Source organism: Rhopalosiphum maidis, chromosome 1 (genome assembly GCF_003676215.2).
Source record: "Rhopalosiphum maidis isolate BTI-1 chromosome 1, ASM367621v3, whole genome shotgun sequence".
In the NCBI taxonomy this organism is placed as follows: domain Eukaryota; kingdom Metazoa; phylum Arthropoda; class Insecta; order Hemiptera; family Aphididae; genus Rhopalosiphum; species Rhopalosiphum maidis.
This window is the reverse complement of record NC_040877.1, coordinates 2,968,818-2,984,193: the sequence shown is the minus strand read 5'-3', so window position 1 is coordinate 2,984,193 and position 15,376 is coordinate 2,968,818. Positions and strand designations below refer to the sequence as shown.

At 23.7% G+C, this 15,376-nt stretch overlaps 1 protein-coding gene across 1 annotated transcript in view; it reads right to left on the bottom strand.

The window, feature by feature from the left end:
- Positions 1-14,642: 14,642 nt before the first annotated feature.
- Positions 14,643-15,376, bottom strand: part of LOC113549048 (tetraspanin-2A) — a 152,453-nt gene continuing 151,719 nt past the window's right edge. Inside the window, exon 5 of the mRNA XM_026950195.1 lies at positions 14,643-14,929. Coding sequence (XP_026805996.1) covers positions 14,855-14,929 — 75 coding nt within the window. The 3' untranslated portion in view covers positions 14,643-14,854. The remainder of the gene's footprint in view (positions 14,930-15,376) is intronic.

Genomic DNA, 15,376 nt, shown 5'->3' with positions numbered 1-15,376 from the left:
AACTTTGCTATATATATATATATATAATATATTTTTTGACATTTAAAACAAATATACAAATTTGAAATTTGAACATTAATATATACATGATGCTTTATAATTGTAAATTTTTGTCCTAACCATAAAAATAATTATAGACATATTCAAAATCAATTTTTAAGGACATTATTCAAGTATTAGTTAGTATGAGTTTTGAGATTTCGAATAAAACTCTATTATTGTTACAAATATATATAAAGCATAGAATATTTTATGTATTTTTTAGGTAGATATTCTCTTTGATGTTTTTAGACAAACTGATATTTAGTCATCGTTTAAACTAGTATAAGTATAACTGTACTATATTACCATAATAATTCTAAGCAAATTAAGATTTACAAAAATTATTAAATTATTTTACATAATATATATATTCTTTATTTTATATACTATAATAAGTATAATATATTATATATCATTCGAATACAATGTTTAAATATAAAATGTATACATATTATACTACAATGTTTATTCTGTAATAATTGGTAATACGTGTACGTATTATGACCTTTTTCATTTACTACGTTACTACATTACTACACTACTGCATTTACCCGAGTCCTGAGTCCAGAATCCATTAATTATGCATTTGTACGTGTTCATGAACATAGGAACCACGCGAACCGTGGTGCTTATTTATATGACTATAGTTATATGAACTGTTTATGCTTATACATGCAGTTCTGTTTTTGTATTAACAAATATGCCGAAGGCAGATTTTAAAATGCCTCATCACTTTTATATCATTCTACCCCTCAAAACAAAATTAATTTTTTCCTTTGATTTTTCCCTAAACAGCATCACTTAATTTTATTTGCTATCCGCTTGTATGGGAAAAAATTAAATTTTAAAAGAAACACTTTGACGTTAAATCTTGAAATTATCTGTTCTTCAGTATATATCCAACTCAACTACCCTTGCATTGTCGCATCAGTAATCTTTATTCTATAAACGAAAGTATATCTACTAAAATAATTACATGTACCTCGAAAATATGTCTGATGTAGGTACTTATACTCATATGAATAATTTATATAAATAAATTAAATTCTTATATTACTTAAATAAGCCGTTGACTAAAAGATCAGTTTTGTTATAATTTCATTATATATTATAATAATTTCTGTTAATATTTGTTAAATAATGAAAAAAATTGATCAGCGTGCAAAGTATTTGGATTCTGGGTTCAAATAATCGAAAAAAATTTTCGCTAGGCATAAACGTTTGTGTGACTTATAGTTATTTATAAATTTATAATTATGATATTTGATCACACGATTATTCTCGTGAGACACGCGTGTCTGGTAACAAAGTGTCTCGTGTGCAAATAGGTGATAATATTATCATTAATATCGATCTATTATTTCGATTTAGTATATGATAACTTAAGATTGTATGATTTATTTATTAAGTTAATAAAAAGATAGTAAATAAAGATATTACCAAAAGTTTAATTTCATATTACTTGTTAGTTTTATTATATCTTTTAAATTACATAGTCCTAAAATTTGTGATTTTTTTTTTTTTTGAGGAGTGAGATGTATCTTTTTAATGGCTTAATCTCATTCCGTAAATTAGCTACTGTCTAAAATTTATTATTCTACGGTGGTTACAATATAATAATTTAATACCTATAAAAATAACATATTTGTACAATGTATATTTTATATAATATATTTAGGGTTTAACAATTTTTAGATAAATAACTTAGTGGAAATATGCTGGGATTCTCTATAGAATGGTCGACGATATTTAAAATTCAAGAGAATCAGTTATTATTTATTATAATTATATTATGTTAATAACAGTGTCTTTCAATTTTCAATTAGATAAATCCAAATATTGTATTTTTCAAATTCAATTCATAAAATAAATTATTATAAATGAAAAATAAACTAAATTGTAATTATCTATTAATCGATTGAAAATTAAATATTAAACTAATAAAACAAATATTAATATAGATATCTTTATAATATCATTATGAAATCTAAATATATGTTAATAGATCATATACATATAATACTACTTTATTAAAAAATAATATATATATATAATTGTTTAAAATATTTTGACATCGGAGTTTAATATTGTTTTTGTTTCAAAATTTAGCATGTAGTATCGTATTTATAGATTTAAATTGTTTGTGTACTATATGAATATTTAAAATACGTATTCAAGTAAACATTTCTTCAAAATTAAAGAAGACTGTATTTTACTATTGTTTGCATAATATTGTACATTATTATGTTACAATATATAAAAAAAAATATAAATAGTTATTCTAAGAAGTGTTGAAATGTTGTGGGGTAATCTTGTTCCACTCCACTTAGATCGAATAAGCTTTAATTATATTATTGAGTGTTTACTATTAAAATATCACCCAGTTAATAAATAGTTAGGTAGTTAAGAAAATGTGAGGTAATTACAGAAATTATAAAATTATAAATAATTAAATAAACAAAACCAAAATCATGATAAATGCTATCTATACAAAAAAAGTATTAGATACTGAATGTAATGAAAAATGATTTTAAAATGATTTCGTTAATTAGTTTTAAAACATTATTTCTGAAAGAAAATACAATTTCAGATTCAGAAAAGAAACAAATTATCAGACTAACTAATAATTTGAAATATTGTTTAATAAGAATCATGCCTCAAGCTTCAATTAAAATATAAATAAATAAAAATTATTTTTGAAGCAATTATATAAAAAAAAAATTGTTTTGTTACATTATTATAGGTACTTAAAGTTTGTTTAAAAATTATATAATTAAAATACGTAAAGACTGTCTTGTATTTATTTTTTTATTTTACTTTTTATATACATTGTAGTGGTATTGCAATTCTGGAGAAAACTTTTTAAAAGGGTTTTTGTGAAATGTGTGTTAACAGTTCAAAAGTTAAATAAATTGATTCTAGCTGAACTTTAAACAACATTATCGGTAATCGGTATATATTTATGTGTGTATATATAAGAGTAGTCTAAACTAAATGTTTTATTAAATTTATTACATCATATTTTCATTGTTGTTATATTTTATTTTAAAAAACCAGTTTAAATTTAGATATGAAATATATCAATATTAGTTATATTTTTTATAAATTACAATATTACATACAGCTAGTGATAGAAATATTATTATAATTAAACATTTTACATATTATCTTTAAAATTATAATAATAATGTAATCTGTGATTTATTTTATTCATATTTAAGCAAAAAAATTACTATAAAAGTTTATAAACCTATATAATATTATCTAGTTATCACTAATACTCGTTTTATAATTTTGTTCGACTTTTGACTATTGGATTTTTGTGCGTGTAAAATTATTGGACATCACAATAATGATGAGATGTATATACAATATAATATATATTATAAACAAATATATGCCAAATAGGTACTTATAGCCTCATAGATCTCGCCATGTCGGCAGTGTCATAACATCCTGTTGCAGTTACTAAATGTATCATAAATAGTACCATGTTCAAATTCATAAAATAACGATACAAATAAATGTTTGACAATTATTCTTTCCATGCTCATTTTCTCTTATTTTTTTCTTGTTCTTGTATACGCACGCATACACACACGACACACGTATATACGTACGACTTACGATTTCGCCTTTAGATTAACTCTTCTCGGCCTGACAACGTCCCGAAATTGCCCTGGCCCGTACCATTAGTCTTCGTCCCTTGGACAAATCCAGTCACCGTCCAATTAAAAACTGATGGCAGGACAAGCGGGCACAGGATTTTGTGTGTGCGTCCATTCAACGAACAAACTGCGAGCACTCAATTAAATGCACTGTCATGGGAAAAATAATGAACAAGGGATGTGATCGCGCCAAGGGGCTGCGATGACGGCGGCGGTGGGATGGTAGGTGACAAACGAGATCGAGCCTTGTGACATGTACACTAATAACGATCCCTATTGTCAACAATTCAAATAGATCAATCGGTTATTGGTGTCTATAATATACTTTATAGAAATAGAGCTATAAAAATATATTTGAATATTATTGTATAATACAGTAGGTTCTGAACGTTTTAAATAAATGAAAAATATATCAATTATTTTATTTAATATTATGTAGAAAAAAATATCAGGTTTGACTGTATCAAAAATTGCATAAACAAAATCAGACAATAATACTTATCTACTTGATTTATTACCAATATGTTATCAAATTTTACCAATTTGTTTGATGAATCAATAACATTATCATTGTTTATCTATTTATAATAATAGTTCTCTAAGCATAAAATATTAATATAAATTAAATAGCTAATAATGTAATTGTCATCAATAATATTTCTCTTCACAGATTGCATACAATTTCATTTTATAATACATTTGATTGATTAAAAATAAATACCTACCTAAGTAAGAAGAGCAGATAAAGTTTTATAAAAATTAAATATAGTTTCATTGTTTTAAATTATTTATTATTCTGTTTTAGTTATTAGTAATATGTATAAATATATTATGTATTTATATATTATATGATGTGACAATAAACTAAATGTGATCTTTTATCAATTATAAGTATATAAAATATTTTCACATCAAATATATACAATTAATTTTTGATCTAATGTAAAGAAACTTTGTTTAATTCATTTTAAATTTAAATTTATTGAATATTATTATTAATTCATTGGTAGGAAATAATGAAAGGAATTTTATTTGTTATATTGTTATTACAATATATATTATGAACAATAGAGGATATATAATTTATCGCTTAAAAGTTTAAACTAATGAAACTAATTTAAACAATTAATTGTATATACAACAAGAAACTGAAATAAATACATTTCAAAGCGTTATGTTTATTGATATTTGGTTATTTATAATTTTATTCAATAAAAACTATTACAGGTACAATTTATTAAAATTATTTATTTATTTAAAAATATAAATCTTTTTAAAAAGTTAGATAAATTATTTTATACCTTACTTATATGATTATTAATAACTTAGAAATTACAATATTGTAATAATATAATTAATATTTTAAATAATAAGAACTACTCATTATAGTTAAAGCGATAAATTGAAGAAATATTTTTTTCTCTTGAATAATATTACATATGATTTGTAATTTCAACTTTATAAAAATTGTATTGTAAAACAAATTATACTTTTATATATTTATAGAAACTTCAACGATCAGATATACGTTTAGCTTAGTTGGAATACTGTGTTACCTCTAATTACTAAAATTGACTCAAGTTCATATATTATTGAATTATGATAAAATAAAAAAATAAATGTTCTGTAATAAAAGAGAAATTAGATACCTATACTGTTCTAAGTGGTGGTAATGCTCAAATATTAACTCTTAAAGAATACACGTTTTAATTTATCTGATGATAGTAAAGAAAGGTCCTTTTGGCACGATGAATCTCATTCTACGTTAAGGATAAATATTTGGAATAGTGCCACGTATTCCCAATGGTCTTTTTCATGTGATTTAACCTCTCTGTATAGAGAACTGAATGAAAAGAAGCAAATAACTTTTAATTTTAAATCACTGAGTTACTGTGATTCTATAGTTAATTTTTAAATTTATGCTTGATCTGTTAACCTATAGATAGATTTTTATTTAATAAATGACAAAAACAAATATTTTAAATAAACATCTATTTTATTCTACATTTTATGCAGTTGTTGAAACAAAATGTTTGATGAGTAGGTTATCAATTATAATCTCATATTTATTTATAACTTATAATTATTAAACGACTTAAGTTATAAGCATATTCCTATATGATATAAATACCCTTGTTGAACATTTTTATTTTCAAATTACGAATATAAATATAAACAAATTCAAATAATATTATACAGATTTGATTGTTTATTTTTGTAAGATAAAAAAAAATACTTAATTAAAATTTATATTGTGTTGTTTGATACTTATTTATAATTTTAAGTAACAGAAACTCACGGAACGTATTATAAATGTTAATGTGTACCTTTTCTAAATTGTTAGCACATAATATTTGTATATAATAATATAATGTGTCTATCTTTATATATTAATATAATTATAACTTATAATTATATATTTTATACAATAAAACACATTTTTTCCCTTATCAAGCCTTCTTTGACAAAAACTCTTATTCTCCATTACCAATTACGCGTATTGTACAAATATTACATATTCTATTGCTTAAATTAAATAAATAAATAATAATAAATAATATTGTAAAAAAAAAAAGTATTGTTTTTTATATGGATTTCATGAGTTATTTATTTTATATGTATTAACTATACTATAAGTAAGTATAGTAGTTATTATAAATAATCTAATTGTGTAGGAAAAAAGTAATATTTTGGGCTTTTTGTAGACCTTGATTTAACTTAAAATAATTGACGGTTATACATATAATAAGCTATTTTGCTATACATTATGAAGATTTGATGTTCAATATCTTCAGACAAACATTTTCTTTAGGAATATAATTTAAAATACGTTGTGGTTGTGGTAATTGCCGTTTAATAACAAATATAATCTATAAACCCTTATACTTAGTGCATACTACTTATGGAGATGGGTAGGGTTGAACTATAGTTCTATATCACGCCACTGGAAAATTATTTTAAGTAGTCTTAATGAAATAGTATAAATTATAAGTACGCCAAATTATTATTAACTAATAGTTTGGCTTTATACTTATTCAAAAATTAAAAAACAATAAGTTTATAGGTATAATTTTTTTTTTATATTTAATTTTTATCTTAATTAGAGGTTACACATGTGATAATTAATTTAATAGGTTTAGTTTAGCAATTGCATATTTAATAATAATTTGACCTAATTAATAACTAAGCACTAAAAATTTACAAAAATAGTGAATTTAAATATTCAATATTTTTTTCATAGTTGTAGCTTATAAATTTTTATTTACTTTTAAGACACCTACCTTGACTGAAAGAAATATTTAAAATATTGTACATATTACACTTTTAAAATGGAGGCTATATACTAAATTAATTAATTTTAGTTACCTGTTAACAATTTGCACATAAGCCCCATATAACACTTAGATAAAGATTTTAAAATATGTATAACATATCTAAATATCAAAATATGATTTTAAGTTTTAGATTCTGAGTGGTGTAGTGAATTTATTAATTTTATAATGATATGTTTTATTTTTGTGTCTGTTATCAGTTCTTCACCTAGAATATTTGATCTTAATGGTTTTTTTGGAACGAGTAATTTTCTTAATTATGAAAAAAAAAGGAAAAACGGGAATTTTTACACTAAATCAGTTTTTGGAAAAATTGATTTTTTTATTTTGTTATAATTGAAAATGAATTAATGTAAACAGTTTAAATATTTTGACTCTTCTTGAGTTATTTATAAACTATTGAAATTTTTGTTTTGTTTTTTTTTTTTTTTATAAAATTAATGAATTTTTGTACGTTCAAAAAGCTTGAAGGTATTTTATAAGCAGTTTTTAATATAAAAAAAATAAAAAAATGAATTCATGATTTTTTTAATATTTATATATACAATTTTAAAATTTAATACAAGGATCATTATATTATATTTTTCAACCTAAGCTAAAAAATGAATTCTACTGTAAGGTAATATTAATTTTTATAAGCGTTATAAGCGTCAAATTTTTACTACATTGCATATTTACCCGTACAATAACTATTTCTCATAAAATTATTTTTCTGTAGTTTAATAACGAATTAGTCGAATTACCATAGGATATAGATACTTATAATCTTTAAAATAAATATTAGCGTTAACATTTTCTATTTGTAGTATAATTTCAGCTCTTTTCAAGTTATTTATAGACATAATAGTTTTAGTTTATTTCTTTAAATGTTGATAACAAGTTATTCATTCAGCCAAATATTTTAAAAATTAAATACAATTCAAAGCATAAGCTTTTCTTGTATTTATAACTTATATAAAAATAAGTAGTCACATATTATAATAATTATAGTAATTTTGTAAAGTATTTAAATTAAATTAACTAATAAATTAATTAAACCTTATAAATTAAGTATTTTAATATTATGTTAATTTTTTCAAATTTTTACTACGGTTTACTACTGGTAATTTATCTAATAGAATTCATAACTTATGGTTTCCTGTGTTTATTCAAATTTATATTATTCTGAAATTTTGGTTATATTTTAAGGACTATCTTCAGAGATAATATATTACAACTATAATTTGTACGAGTGTTCTTATATTAATTAATTGTTTTTATATGCATAATGTGTATATATATATGTATGTGTTTTATTGTTTATCAGTTAATTATTGGTTGAAAATTAACATTGTTTGGCCCTATTATCTATAAAAAGATTTTTTTAAATAAATAAAATAAAAATAAAATTGTTTAATTGGAATATCTGATTTTTTTATCGTTTTTGCAGCATCATGTTTCTTCGATTTTTATTGCCACTTATATGTTAATGTAAGACATAGAAATGCATATATGCAAACTTTTTAAGCTAACTGAACAGAAAAATCAGAAAATAATTTTATTTAAATTATACAATTATACAATATTATAGCGTAGAAGTTTACGCATTGTTGATTTACAAGTATAATATTACCTTATCACTTTAAAATGGTGTTAGATTTTTTTATGTTATTTTGTATTGCGTATCTTAGATTTAATAAATGAAATATAATTTTGAAACGATCATTAATCTGAAAAAGGTGGGTTTTAAAACGAAACGTGAGATTTGTAGATCACGTGCCCGGAAATCGCTGAATGGATCAAAGGTTGGTTCATTTCCGGTCATAAATCTTGATCTCGGTCAGTAATGTTTTATTCAGTTTTTAGGGTAAGTATATCGCACAGTAAATGTATTGGAAACGCCATTTTATGTCTTCGTCGTCTGATGATTTGATAACCATGGTGTTATTTCCGAAAGAGGTGCAACCAGCTATCATTGCGGTTGGCCAATAAATGTAGTTGCATATCGTATGTAATAATTATTGCTAAAATAGTTCATAGAGTATAGACTTATAAATATTGTTTTTTATAAACTATAAAACCATAAAAATGTATAAATAAGTCCAGAGTTCGAGAGTAATCTTATGATAACGATTACTTATCATTATATTTTATGTAGTTTTATTCAATTTGTACCTATAATAGTTGTATGAACGACTGTACTTAGATTGACTGTGTTCAACTATAAAACGTTACTATACGAGAAATAAATGACGATTTTTAAAGCAAAATTATTTGAAAATTTATACCTACATATAAATTTCATAACGTAAGTTATTTTTATTGCTTGTAAATTAAATAAGTTTAGTGATACATAGACTATAGTGTTAAACATAACAGGGTAAAAAATTTAATACGTGAATTCAGTTTCCACTTCGCAGACTCAATACAGAATAATTAATAAGTAAATACATTTGAGTAATTTATATTCTATATGAAAAATACTGAGATTTAAATCAATAATAATTATGGATGTCTAAGTAATTTAAATTTTTCAAACAAAATGTGTTACATTCAAATACCTTTTATTTTTATGATATTTTTTTATTATACATCTATATGTATGAAGAAAAAATTTCCAAGAACCGAACAACTAAAAAATAAAAAAGAGAAAACAATCATTATTTTAACCACTTACCTGAATATTAACAAGCATTTATGTAACTCCTTAGGTTTCCGTTTTTAAAAAATATTTTATTTTATTATTAAACTTTAATGTTCGGTAATTAGAGTTAAAAATATATAGTATTCAATTCCAGTAATAGACTGTTGTTATTATCGTACAATGTAAATCATTATACATTTTTGTTTACGCAAATATTTTTAATGTAGGTTGAATGAACGAAAATAATTGGCCTTGAAATTATTTACTCCTTACATGTCTATTGTGTACATATATGTCTACGAGATTCTTAGTTTCATGGGTTTTTTTTTTGTTAATAGTGGGGCAGGAAGTGGGCACAGAAGGTCTTGTAACATTTCGAGTGGGTTTTGATGACGTAATTAATAACGAGCTTTCGGGTGTTTTTATCCGAAACGACACTAATTCCGAGGTCATTAAGCTTCGCAGTTTGAGGCTCCCTGGGGAGAGATGGAGAGAGGAAACGTCTGCGTGTGGTCTCAAATCCCTAGCTTGGGATCAAAACGTGATTTTTCACCCTTGGCTGTGGAGAAAAGCGAGAAATGGCTGCTGCCGTACCCGTCACTGTTGCAGCATAGGTTGTGGTAGCGGTGGCCTAGTCAACGGTGGGTAAAACGGTGATGGAATGGTGGTGTAGTGGGGTTTTCATTCCGTGGAAAGTCGGCGACTCGTGTAAATCATCCCTGTTGCCAGATTAACAAGAATTCGGGCGTCAATCTTTTTCGGTCACACAGCTGCTACGATTTCTCACGCAACTCTTACGGAAAATATATAAAACGTCCGATTTTCAGGTTGACAATACTTCAATTAGATGTATGCACACTGGTACTACTATAGTGATTAATATCGATACAAAGACCCTCATCAATAGCTCATCGGGATAAGTACATGTACCTATATATATTTAGGGAACATAAATACTAATGATATATTTAAAATATAACCTTATTGATATAACAATACACAATTAAATATTTCAAGTACTATGTTGATACAAGAATATACAAAACGAAAGAAGTCTCAATATCGTAGGTTTCAGATGTATCTCATTGACATTAAGTACCTATGTAACTATTTTTTTTAAATTACTTCCCTATAAATAAATATAATCGTTATTTTTGGTTTAAATAAACATCTAATTTCATTCAATTTGGTACTTAAAAGTCTAAAACAAAATAAATCTGAAAATGTATTTGGTGCTTATAAATTTATGTTAGAACAAATTATATAAAATATTGTATTAAATGTCTAGATATTGGCTATTAAAATTAAATTTTATGCATTTTAATCTACAAAATAATTTATACATTTTGTCAAAGATTAAACTACAAATACTTATAGAAAATTCTTCATAGTTATACATTTTTAGATTGTTATAAATTTACTTATAAAAAATTATGTATTCAATTTTAAAATGTTTTCAGCATGTAAACATTTTTTTATCAAAATTTAAAGTAAAAAAAATTAAAAAATCTATTATATGTTATATAGTTTACTACAATGCTAATAACTATACCTACCCTATCGATGTATTCAATTTGTATACTATGATTGGCTATTATAGTATCATTAAATTCAAAAACCATTACGATCAAGATAGAAAAAAAATCAATAAAATCAAATCAGTATTTTGATTTAGTATGATATGATAGAGTACGTTATCTTGATACATTTTCAGATTGTATGAGTTTATTTATAACACAATTCCATTATCATTAACATTTAGTGCAGTCAAGAATAGTTATATAAAATGTATGCTTATGTTTAGTCACTTAGATTTTTGAACTTATGTTTCTAATTAAATATTTTAAAATCATATTTTTCATATGCCAATAAAATATATTTTGTATTATATTGTTTATGAATAAGTGATAAAGTAGTAACGCCAATTTTAAAACATTATTATAAACTGAAAATTTAAAAAAATTAAAATATTAATAATAATATTTTTAATATAAAAGATTTTTCTCTTCAAGTAGTATCTATCAATATCAATTTTATTACTAACAAGAGGTAATCTGATTTTAACAGTTCAATATCATAATTTCTAAAATATAAAAGCTAAATAATTTAAAAAATAAATTGTTATAAAATATATTATTATTACCCTATAATATTCAAGTTATATTAGAAAATATAATTTCATTGCCTGCGGATTAAATTTTATATTATCTAATTTTCAATTAATAAAATTAACGGAACAATATGTAATGTAAATCGCATTATACCATTATTATTTCCGAACAAATAATAACGATGCAGCATAGTTAAAATAATGATAGTATATTTTATATAAATAATAAATATATCATATATATTTGTTTTTAATCAATAAATATTTGAAATTAAATAATAAACTAAAAATTTAGTGCATTAAGCGTTGCAATAAATGGTGTAGTATAATAAAAAATAAGAAAAAACAAAAAAATAAAACATTATATTATACAACATTTAATGACAATATTATAATATTTTAACAAATTTATTAAATCTCATGAAATATATAGTGTATTATTTTGTTTAAAAGGAAATATAGTATAAAATTATTTCATAAGAGTTAATATTTTCGTAAAAAAACAGAATGCATGTATATTTCATTTTTTAAATTTTTTGTTAAATAATTCAATTTAATAGACAATATTATTCTTTTACCAGTGAATTTTTAAAATATTTATATAATTGATATTTTTCTGTTGTAACAATTTATGAAATCTTTTATTGTCTTAAGCCACCTATGAGTTTGGAAGGTCGAGTTATAATGAATGCAAATTCAAAAAAAAGAGTTCGATGTAAAAAATCGGATGAAAATATGTATATAATAAATTTAAAAAAATATTCTTTAAATTAAAAACAAGATTGATATCTTGAGTAGATTTTGCCAATATAACACAAACGTTTAAAATGAATGGTAATTTAAAATAAGAGTATTTCAAATACAACGATTAGACGTCATAAACCTTCAATTTTGAAACATGAATCTATAATTGGTTTTATACTTATAAATTATACTTAATTATTATAACTTGATGCATACCTTATAGATCTACTTTGATTTACGTAGAAGCTATATAGTTGTTGAATATACCTACTATAACTACACTACAGTTTAAACAATAATATCAATGTAACAATAAACGTATAAATAAATTACTTAAATCATTAAACGATGAACTATTGAAATATAAACAATTCACCACAACATTTTTTTTATTATTATTAATTTATCTAGGTATATTTACAAACTTGAGCTTGGTAAATATTTAAAATAGTGTGACATTTTATAAAATATACCTTAAAAGTAATATATTTTTTAAATTCTTATCTTTAATAAAACGTATATTATGTAGTTAGATATTTGTATTACATGTAAAGTTTAATACTGGAGTATAATAATGTTATTAGATCATTAAAACAATATAAGTTTAGCAAAACGTTTTATCATCATAACCACGAAAATGTTTAAGACGATTGAATAGATGATAACTCCAAATTGACAAATATGTTTAAGAGTACATATATATCATAGTATTATACCTAGGGACGTTATACATAAGTAAAATATTTTTCTACGGCGCAGCCATTGACGCTGAGACGAGTGGCAGAAAATGTTTGAAAATGTTTTTCATGCAAATCAGGGTCTAAATGTAAGTACATTGCGCATCGATAAGGACCAGTAATCCCGTGTTTTCCTTTTTAAGGATTAACAAGAAATTTTGGTTCGTATTTCGGTAGCTTTAGATTCTTATGATAATATTTGTTTAGGTGCATTTAATAGTTTGTTCAGTTAATGCTACACGCACTTATATTAACACATTATTTGATATACCTAATTACAAAATAATGAGATGTGCTAATCTATGTTGGAAATAATATCGTCGACCACAACTAAATAACATACTCACGTGATGTGCATTCGTTGTCGTATATTATATTATACATATAATGTATTATCGTCGTTTTCCACATTGGCGTCGCAAGAATTCTCAGCTGACAAAAACACACCACTCACCAACACACACTCACACACACAAAACGGCATAGGCGACAATATAGGACCGGAAATTAGTATTGTTCTTTCGTCTGAGATATTGGCTTTTCCAGAGGTGATCATGTGGAAATTTCGTTTTTGTAGGATTGCTTTTCGTGTGTTCGATTGGTCGACGTTAGGAGGGCATCGGAATCCGGATAGTGACAATAATATGGCCTTAAATACCCAGATTTTCCTGAGACAAAAGTGTGTAATACCACGATTCCATTACGCCGAAACGAGTTCCAGCAGTTATCTGAGAGAGGAAAAAAAGTAAACGTACGCACGTCGCGTCAGAGGAATTTGATGGACTTGTAAGTGTACCATCCCCAGCCATGTACCGATGCAATATACAGAGGGCACTCACAATATAGAGGCGTCAGCCGTACCAAATCTGACAAATAAAAACCTGACTTTATGTGAATTATAAAAATGTTTTATTTTTTTTATGAAACATGGCAGTAGAAATTCGGTACCCATAGATGACTACGAAGACTTATCGATGTAATAATACCATTAATCACAAAATGCATAGTGCATATAAATCAAGTACATTTTGTTTAATATAAGAATAATAAAATAATATTGGTCTGGTTATTTCGTTATAAGCCTGTGGTAGTATAACTTTTTTTCATATGGGTTATTTTTATATTTCAATACTTTGTAACTTGATGGGATAATCAAACTATATATTTTTAATTTTTTTTTTATTTACATAATGTACTATATAGGTTATAAACGTTTTTTCTATCTTTTCGTTTGATTGCTTTCAATATTATTCATTAGATTTTTGTAAAATATAAGCAATAAAATATCTGTAAACATTTACGAATATACAGACAATATAATGCTTTGAAAATATTTAATTATTATACGCTGCTATTTAAAAAGTTATTAAAAAAATATATTTAATATACGTAAAAAAAGAAAATAATTTGATTTATTTTTGCAAATATGAAGTAGTATTATATCCACTTGCATAAAAATTAATAAAAACATTAGGTAATACTTAGTATAAAATTATGTTTGTTTAATTGATCGTTCTATGAAAGTTTTCTTTTTATTATACTCGTAATGGCATGATTTCTGTATGTGAAAATAAAAATAACTAATTAATGATCTTCTATCATCGGTTGTAGTTGAATTTTTCTTCCTTTTGCAAAGCCTTGACTAAAATCAGACTCAGAACGGATATGAGCATCTGAAACAAATACAGGTCTTAACATTACTAACATTATTTTATTTGCAAAACTAGACAAACCCGAATATTAGATACATCATAATATAAGAGATTGAGTTCATTAAAAATTGAATACCATTAAATTGTTTAATAATAATTTATTTAAAAGAGATCTTAAGAATAAATTGTTTATTTTCGATTTTGTAACAACTGCTTAAAGTGAACAGTCGGTCATTTTGCATAATGCATTTGTAAAAAATAAAATCATTAAATCGTTATTTTTATCCAATTTAATTATTTTTTATTACTTGGTACAGCGAACACCATAATTATAAACTACCTTCTAAATCAGATGCAGTTAAAGTATTTAGAGTTTTGTATCAAAATATTAAATAAGATTCTATAATATTATTCAATCCTAAAAGCAGAAATCAATGTATTTTTATTTTTATTTTTAAAAACAAAATA